The sequence below is a fragment of the Odontomachus brunneus genome, unplaced genomic scaffold (genome assembly GCF_010583005.1).
Source record: "Odontomachus brunneus isolate Ranch 3 - 2012 unplaced genomic scaffold, Obru_v1 Obru_scaffold_089, whole genome shotgun sequence".
NCBI lineage: Eukaryota > Metazoa > Arthropoda > Insecta > Hymenoptera > Formicidae > Odontomachus > Odontomachus brunneus.
In genome coordinates this window covers 541583-551334 of record NW_022639539.1, presented here as the reverse complement: position 1 = coordinate 551334, position 9752 = coordinate 541583, and the positions used below count along the sequence as shown (strand labels likewise).

The 9752-nt window shown below is 35.8% G+C and overlaps 1 protein-coding gene across 1 annotated transcript in view; it reads right to left on the bottom strand.

The window, feature by feature from the left end:
- LOC116848091 (RNA-binding protein 26) overlaps positions 1–9752 on the bottom strand; it is a 178423-nt gene that overhangs the window by 122995 nt on the left and 45676 nt on the right. The window contains exon 5 of the mRNA XM_032823859.1: positions 9337–9698. Within this exon, the coding sequence (XP_032679750.1) occupies positions 9337–9698 (362 nt within the window). The remainder of the gene's footprint in view (positions 1–9336; positions 9699–9752) is intronic.

The window sequence follows — 9752 nt, the reverse complement described above, 5'->3', positions numbered from 1 at the left end:
ATGACATGGATTTCCTGAACCCCCCCCCCCTCCCCAAGGTAAGTAGAGAAACCCTCCCTAACCTAGACAGGACAGTTATCTCTTGAGACAAGCACCAAATGTAGGCTCAAGCTCAAGTTGATGCTTCGCCGAACGCTATTGATTCAGGTTTCTCGGAACTGATGAAACTTGAAAGCCTCCAAGCATCAACAGAAGGAAAGGCTGTCTAAAAAATTACAGAAGGCTTCCGACTTCTGGCGGACCTCCATTACCGTTTTTCGCAGGCGAAGCGAGTTTTTATTGTTCTCTCGCTCAACTTTTTAGCAAAAACAGTCAGACACAGCCGTTGATGACTATTGCCTCTTTGGAGTCAATTTTGGCTCAACCCGCAAAAACACAACCCGCGGCAATCTTCCTCATTTCGAGCAGAAGAATTAGTGACTACCCGTTAATAAAACGCTTTTGGAAGGGAAGCATCATCAAACCGCAAAAGCCTCGATACGACTTTATATGGGACCCAGCTCCGATGATCTCTACACTAGCGAAAATGTTTCCTTATGACTCTATTCCATTAAATACAATTACTACAAAGCTAGTTCTATTATTAGCTCTCGGCTCGGGACAACGGGCACAAATAAGCCATTAAGATTTCTCAAATTATGTTTTCGAGAGACAAACTCATCATTAGAATACCGGACTGCATAAAAACATCCGCCCGGGAGTGATCCACAGTCACTGCTTACGTTTTTCCGGTTCTTTAATCGCGCAAATCTTTGCATAGCCCATATTTTAGAGCATTATCTGAAAATACTAAGAATTTACGTCCATCAAACTGCGACACCTTGTTTATAGCCCGTAAAAAACTCTACAAGACTGTTAGTGTACAAACAATAAGTCGTTAGATACGTAAAGATATGGAGGATTGTGGAGTGCAGAGCCACATATTCTCACCGCACAGTACTCGACATACCTTCACCTCTCTTGCAACCAAGACTGGTGTAGCAGTAGACCTGATTAAGCGAGCTGCGGGTTGGTCGGGCGACTCTCGAATCTTCGCTAACTATTATAATCGACTGATTCTTAACCCGGAAGAATTTTGTAATTCCGTTCTCTTATCATAAGCAGTGTTTATTTCAATATATGTAGATATTATCATACTTACATTTTGCGCCTTATGTTTCTCTATAAATTTCTTCTTTTTGTTATATATGTTACAGAGCTTATCACTAAATTTCCTACGTTAACTCTGTATTAGTTCTCTACTATAAAGCTAACTGAACAGCAAATCGTGCTTTGAACATCTACATAGTATATTCATCCGGACGAGACACTGGCATAATTTTAAAATTAAACGAACTTGAAAAGTGAAGTTTGATCTTAATTATGCCTTTGTTCTCGTCCAGATGAACCTTCCACACCCAAGGAAACTCATAGTTCCCTTCTTTCTTCCTCAAGTTTCAGGTAGGTGATTTGCCGTAAAACCATGAATAATGAGGAGAGTACGCACGTGAAGGCGTGAAATGAGTGGCCGCGCAGAGCGAGTGGCGGCGCAACGCGCGCGGCGATTTTGATTTGAAAGTAAACACTGTTAGAAAAGCAGGGACAGGGATACATAGGAACTATGACTATATAGTATGTCCATCCGGACGAGACCAAAGGCATAATTAAGATCAAACTTCACTTTTCAAGTTTGTTTAATATTAAAATTATAAAATATTGGTGAATGATCATGCGCGATATGGTAAATAAACTATGATATAGTAGCGCACTTTACCATTATTTATATTATTGCGTTCTCGCTTTCGATTTCGTCGTCCGGTACGATGATCGACTCATGAATTGAGTAACATCGTTGTGCTGCGGTTCGACAACGGAAAGATGTCGCATAGGAAGATTGGTTTCTATAAACAAGCTGAAACAAAGGTGGATCTCCTCGAGCTGTCAAGCTGTGCGGTCGTGCTTTGACAGCTAGACCGGTCCGCGATTTTATTTCACAAATAGCGAGTTACCGCTTGCGTTCATTGAGTTTTTGTTATCGTTCTGAGTTATTAAAGTGTTCCTGTTTCTAAAGCACGTGTTTATTCCTTCGCGACGCGCTCCGCGAGTGACGGCATTAGTCGCGACGTCCCGAGGACGTAACATTTTGTGGGCTCATCCGGGATCTATCGAACTGTGGTACGAGAGATGGAAAACGAGCGGCAGGAAATGGAAGTTGGCGTGCGGATGCGCAAGAGATTGTGACTCCAGGAAACAATCTCGCCTTCTCCTTCGAATGAGCCGTCCCCTGAGACTGCTGAGCTTCAGGTCGCCATGCAGGAGATCCGCTACAAACGGAGTGTCAGCAGCAACGCGAGAAGTATGAAATGCAGCTCCGACAGCGGGACGAGCTTCGGAGAATGGAGGAGCGGTTGCGTTTCAACGAAGGAGTCACGAACCAACTAAGCCAATTCAATAATATTCCGACTTCCGCGGATGATAGAGAAATTTTGTTGCGTCGTGCTTCGCACGTTGAACAAATCGGTTTCAAAATAAAGCCGGAAAGTTATGACGGTAGTGCTCTGCTTCGCAAGTTTTTGAATCAATTTAATTTAATCGCTTGGGCGAATGGTGGTCTGATCCCATAAAAACGATAGTTCTCGCGTCGTGTTTAAAGGGAAAGGCGTGCTTCTAAATTGCAAAACAATTGGGAGGATCCATATAAAATAATTAAGAAACTTAGGGATGTTGTTTTCGAAATTCAAAAATCTAGCAGGCATAAAAGAAAAATTGTACATGCCGACCGATTGGCTCCTTTTAGTAGAAACCGGATTGTTTAATTAATTTTCATTTTATTATGGCTAAGGAAAAAACATTTTTGTGCGGTTTATTTCCGTGTGTTGTTTTTCTGTTTAAGGATTTTCTGTTTTTTTCGTGCGGACCGGAAAAAGTGGCTGGCAGTAGTCTTTCACGGCGAAACTTGGGACGAAATGAGAAAGAAGGAAATTATTGAAGACTGCCTCACCCACGGTTTTTTTGATCCGTGGTTTTTCCCGTGGGGCGAAGGACAAATGTCGACGCAGGGATCAGAGAAGTCCTTGAAAGGATAGAAAGGTCCACGGTAATTACCCCTCTCTGGTCCAAAGAATGAGAAGAGAATATGTTGACGCCTGAAGAAAGAAAATAGGAATTTATAAGGGATATTGCTCGATAACTTGCAAGGAAAGCGCAAGGTAGAACGGAAGGATATCCTGGTTCCTGAAAGCAACAATTCGAAGGCTGAAGATTTATGCTCGGTAACTTGATTCAGCACAGGGTAGAGCGAAGAATAATCTTAGCATCTCGAAGAGGACAACATTTTCAAGAGGAATTGTCGGGACGACAATCTTGAAGAAAGGGGAAAGTGTCGCGTCCTCGCTTTCGTCGTCCGGTACGATGGTCGACTCATGAATTGAGTAACATCGTTGTGCTGCGGTTCGACAACGGAAAGGCGTCGTATAGGAAGATTGGTTTCTATAAACAAGTCGGGACGAAGGTGGATTTCCTCGAGCTGTCAAGCTGTGCGGTCTTGCTTTGACAGCTAGACCGATCCACGATTCTATTTCACAAACAGCGAGTTACTGCTTGCGTTCATTGAGTTCTTGTTATCGTTCTAAGTTATTAAAGTGTTCCTGTTTCTAAAGCACGTGTTTATTCCTTCGCGACGCGTTCCGCGAGTGACAGCATTAGTCGCGACGTCCCGAGAACGTAACAATATATTAGGTAGAACTGAACAAAAAAGTCCTCTATCATTTTGTAAATGACAACATAGATTTTTAGATATTAATTAAAGAAGATTTGTGCATTATCGCTCAAATCATGTAACAATTTTCTTTTATTAATAATTAAAAATATATGTTATTTGCAAAATGATAAAGAGCGTTTTTGTTCAATTTGATCTAATATATCAGCAGATAACAACTCATCTACCATATTACACGTGATCACTCACTAATCTTCTTTAATTAATATTTCGGTTATTATTGTGAATATCGCAAAACGATATAAGATTTTTATGTTTACCTCAACCCATTCTATGTTTTCACAAAATTTGCAGAGAAGAGTCTGGGACATCCTGTATATAATATATAACTAGTCTAAGTTAAAAATTGACTTATTTTAAAATAACTAAATCAAGTTAAAAATGATTAACTCTTTAACGTTTTAACTTAACTTGTAACTGACTAACTAGTTATTACCTAACCTTGACTGTATCCCATATTGTATATGGCAGTGTTGGGAAAGTTACTTTTTAAAAGTAACTCGTTACCGTTACTCGTTATTGATCTTAAAAAATAACGCGTTATTGTTACTTGAATGTAGTGATATTTTACTTCGTTACTTTCTATTACTTTTTCTTGGTGTAAATCCAGAATTATAAGAAAGGAGCTAAGATGAAATATAAATCGGACATAAGATTATTAGAAATATATATATATATATATATATATATATATATGTTTTTTATTATTCTATGTTATTAATTAATAACATAAACAAATTAACCACAGACCAGTAAGCAAATTGACCACAGACTGCGTGCAAATTTGATAAAAAATCTACATCTAAACCATAGCCATCTGTGTCCGCATTCAGCTACGGTTTTGACAGAACCTGCTATCGGGCAATTGCTGCAGATTTGCAGCAAAAACCGCGCAGAGTCTGCTGCGCGACAAGATCTGCGCTGTTTCTGCTGCCAATCTGCCATCAAATCATTACAAGCTTTGCGCGGTTTTTGTTACAAATCTGAAGCAATTGCTCGATAGCAGACTCTGTCACATATCTGGCGGCAGTTTGGCAGCAGGATTTAATATAATAGATCCTGCATCAAATTTGTTGCCTATTTATTAACTAAAGTTGATAACAGGTATAAGATCCGACTATGAATACGGCCCATTGAATACTATTACAAAGAAACGAATCTAGGGCCTGTATCTTTGATGAGTGTAAGTGAGATGCAAATACGAAAATCTTATAATTCATGTTACATATATTATACAGTGCGTCACACAACTGGTAGAACACCCGTTAAGGGTAGATAGGGGGTGAAATTTGAAACTAAAAATTCCTCTTCCATTTTTGGATGCAACAATTAGTTAATGAGATATTAATTAATTAAATCTGCCAATCTTAGCGCCCCGTGTGAGCGCTCAGGGCTGTAGGGCGCCGTGGACTCCTCAGGGGTCCTGCTTGCCCGTTTTACTCCCCTTTTTTGTATCACAGAGGAATAAATATAGATGAATGAGTGAGTGGGTGTGTGGATGGCTGCCTGACCGGGGCTAGAGGGTAGCAAGTTTTCAATGTGTGGGAGTGATGTTTGGGTGTTTTTGTGTGCGGTTATAAGTGCATAGATAATTTGAATGTTTTTAGTGCGAGTGGGCGGAGTAATTGCACTTTATGTGCCGGAGGGGGAGGGCATGTATAGTGTGTTTCCTTCGAATACGTGGGTGACTTGAATGTTTTCTGCATGTCGATGATTGAGTATCGTGAATGATTTTAATGTGTGTGTACAAAAAGGGGAGAAAAACGGAGCAGGGCCTTTGAGGATCCCCCGTCGTCCTACGTCCCTGAGCGCTCACTCAGAGCGCTAAGGGATTGGCAGACTTAATTAATTAATATCTCATTAACTAATTGTCGGATCCAAAAATGGAAGAGGAACAGTTCCAAATTATACCGCCTACCTACCCCTAACGGGTGTTCTATCAGTTGTGGGACATCCTGTATATTTTTACATGCGCATCTCATTTGAACCCGAGATTACCTATTACCAGAAATCGGATATCGATGCTGTTTTTCCATTCACAGAATCTAAGGGCCATATAGTCAAGCCTCAAGTCAGCACTTAAGACAATCTTGGTCAAATCGGTCTTATTCAAACAAGATCGTCTTAAGATCAGTAGATTTCATAGTTGTGAAATAAGACGATCTTCACGAAGAAGATGTTGCTCAAGTAAAACTTATTTGATTTGAGATTGGCAAAGATAAACTTAAGATCATGCTTATTCTCGAATCGGCTGTTTCCGTAATGTTTCTATTAGATCGACCAATAAGAATTGATTCAGAAAGACTGGATTCAGAAAAAAGTTTTGTATCATCTTATATTACAGTCATTATAATAAGACTTTAAGATCTCGCTATGAATACGAGCCATAAACTACGTTTACACGACGACGTTAATTCGGTTTAGGCTAGGGTCCACAAGATCAATGCACCAATAAAAACACAACATTTTTAGTATGTCACTGGTTCTCACTAAATCCAGTAAAACAAGAAATGAAAGAAATTAAATACAATTAAGGTTAATTTTATAAAAATTAAAAAGTAACGATTAAAGTAACGGACGTTTTGTTACTTGTTAAAAAAAAAATGTATCGCCGTTACTCTTTCGTTACTGACACAAAAAAGTAACGACGTCACCTAATCGTTACTCAATAAAGTAACGATACCAGTAACGGCGTTACAAGTAACGTGTTATTTCCCAACACTGGTATATGGGGTAATATTATAATATTAATATTTATTACTTTGTTGTAAAATATACGTTATTTTGTAACTAATAGTATAATCCAGAAAATAACAACACAATATAAAAAAATTAAAACATGAAATAAAATTTTCTTTTATAAAATTAAATAAAAAAAAAATCACTTGTGACAATTGAAAGATTATCCTCATGTTCATTAAACCTACTTGATAGCAGGAAATATTTATAATAAGTATTATAAGTAATATTATATTTTAATAGTTTAATCCTTTAAGTCTTCAATTATTTTTGGCAACTCTGGAAATGTAATTAGTATATATTATTTATTTTGACTAAAGAAAACGATAAAAACAATTTGACAAATTTTACTTAACAATTTTATCTCCAAATTCAGAATACATCCTTTAACGATGTATACAACGATGTTTACAACGTTAAAACAAAAAATTTTTTTGAAACAGTAAATGCATAAAATTACTTTAATTATAAACACATACAAAAAATATTTTATTAATGTATAAAATATATTAAATTGTTTGAACGTATCAAAAAACTTAATCTTTACAAAAATAAAGCTTTGTTACGTGAATAAGATAACACTATCGCGATATTAAATTTCATTATTTCTCATTATCCAAATTTTTAATTTTTATTTTTATTTAACGTCCATAACGTATATTAAATTTGCCGTTTTAAATTTTTAAATTCTAATGCCAGATTTGAGAGATCAACGGCTCCAAAAACACTTTATCCAATAATAATTTTATTTATTTATTTTTCTCTTTAAAAAAACTTAATCGTTATATTGTTATTTTTTATGAGCTACATCTTTATAGTGAGGATTAAATTAAACGTATGTAATTAAATTTTATATGATAGTATTTATAGAAGTTACTTAGCATACGCAAAAAAATCTAAATTTTTTGTCTTGTAATTTTTTTTTAAATTTGATCTACATTTTTCAAATTGCTCTTATTGCAATTTTCCAAAATTTTCCAAAATATAAAAATTACAATATTAAATTGTCCGTTTTTAATAATTTTTATCCATTAAATGCGCTTTGTCCGGAATTGACATGTCCAAAATTGTTAAAGCTAAAATTTTTCAAAGTAATGTCATACGAAGACTTAAAGAATCAAGAGCATTTAAAATAGTTTAAGGATAGAAAAAGGCTAATCTGAGTTCAAGCACGGATGTAGTAATGCTATATTACCTAAATTGGTGAAACCTTCCTTTGTTAGGAAATAAAGTATTTTATTAAAAATAAAATTTATCAAACGTTTCGGTTCAGCCGTGAACCCTCTTCAGTGATAAAAACATACAAAGAAAAAGTCTCGATGCTAATACAGAACGCAAATTATAACTAATAATATCGAACTTGGATGCTCACGATAAACATAAATAGTTTTTTTAATATTACAGTCGACAAAAACGCTTACAATCAATTCTTAATTCCTTGTTCATACGTATATAGTATGCTGCGGTTTTTTGTCTAACAAAAAGTAAAAAGAAGAGAGTCTGTAGAAACTAAAGGAAACAGTAAAAAAAAATTAATAGAAAATTTATAAATTACCTTAAAATCAGATTATAGTTTAAACCAGGTATATAGAAGCAGGGATGACTTGGAGAATAGAAGAACAATCTTAACAACCTCTGTCAAAAATAAAAATAAATTTTTTACAATACCATTTTTTAGCTCGATTTCGGAAAGACTGACAAAGATTTTTAAAAATAATTCGACAAGGATTTCTTATTCCTGCGCAAATAAATTAACGGATATGATTCGAGTACATAAAGACAGGCTTCCGCTTGGACTCCATAACAACATCGTCTACAAGTTGCAATGTAGTAATTGTGAGGCATCTTATGTCGGAGAGACTAGTAGAAAACTTTCTACGCGGGTTTCTGAACATATGAGAGTTCCAAGAAATACAACGGTGGAATTGACGGCCGTCCAAGAACAGCGTTTTAATTTAAATCATGAATTTGATTGGGAACACATCAAAGTCTTGCACAAAGAACGTTTTTACATCAAACGATTAGTAGCCGAAATGATTTACATCAGTCTTCAGAACAAAGAATTAAATTCGCAAAAAGACAGAATATCTTGGCAATAGCTATTGCGGTTTGTTTTGATAGGCTGATGTTCGTTTTCCTTAGTCGCCTCTTCTTGCTACGTTTGCTTGTGTATATAAACTGATTGTGGTTTACATTCCTATACTTGGTAATATTATCGTCGACAATTGTGTTCCATATACCTGGTTTAAACTATAATCTGATTTTAAGGTAATTTATAAATTTTCTATTAAATTTTTTTTACTGTATTTTTAGTTTCTACAGACTCTCTTCTTTTTACTTTTTGCTAAACAAAAAACCGCAGCATACTATACACGTGACACGTGTTCAGCATACTGAACAAGAAATTAAGAACTGATTGTGAGCGTTTTTGTCGACTGTAATATTAAAAAAAACTATTTATGTTCATCGTGAGCATCCAAGTTCGATATTATTAGTTATAATTTGCGTTCTGTATTAGCATCGAGACTTTTTCTTTGTATGTTTTTATCACTGAAGAGAGTTCACGGCTGAACCGAAACGTTTGATGATTTTTTATAGATTTTATTTTAATAAAATACTTTATTTCCTAACTTTATTTAACAAAGGAAGGTTTTACCAACTTAGGTAATATAGCACCAACCACTACGTCCGTGCTTGAACTCAGATTAGCCTTTTCCTATCCTTAAATTTATATTCTTTTGTAAGTTCGTTTTTTTCTAAACATTTAAAATAGTAATTATCCATTGAACAACATATTTAATAACAATTCTTCTTATTTTCTAACTTGAAATAATACATACCATCAAAATCTCTGCAGCGTCTCTTTGTTTGAAAAGATCCTGTTTGGTTATTTGGAATATTACTTGCAACAGCAACAACACTTTGTATTGATTGACTAGTCGTAGACAGCCTCATATCTACATCCCCATGATTACTATCTTGGGTTGGAGTACCACCAGGGCTTCCTTCGATTCGATCCGTTCTATCTATTTCCATCCTCTCAAAACGATCTAATATTTTTTTCCGCTCTATCGATCTTGAACGTGACCGGGATCGAAGTGGAGTTGGAGATCTGTTCCTGAACCTTGCTCGATGATCGCGATTATCTGGACCATCTCGTATCCTGGGTCGTATGGGTGACGTACTGCGACTTCTGGTACGTCTAAAGAATAAAAAAATAATACAAAATAATTATATATATATATATATATATATA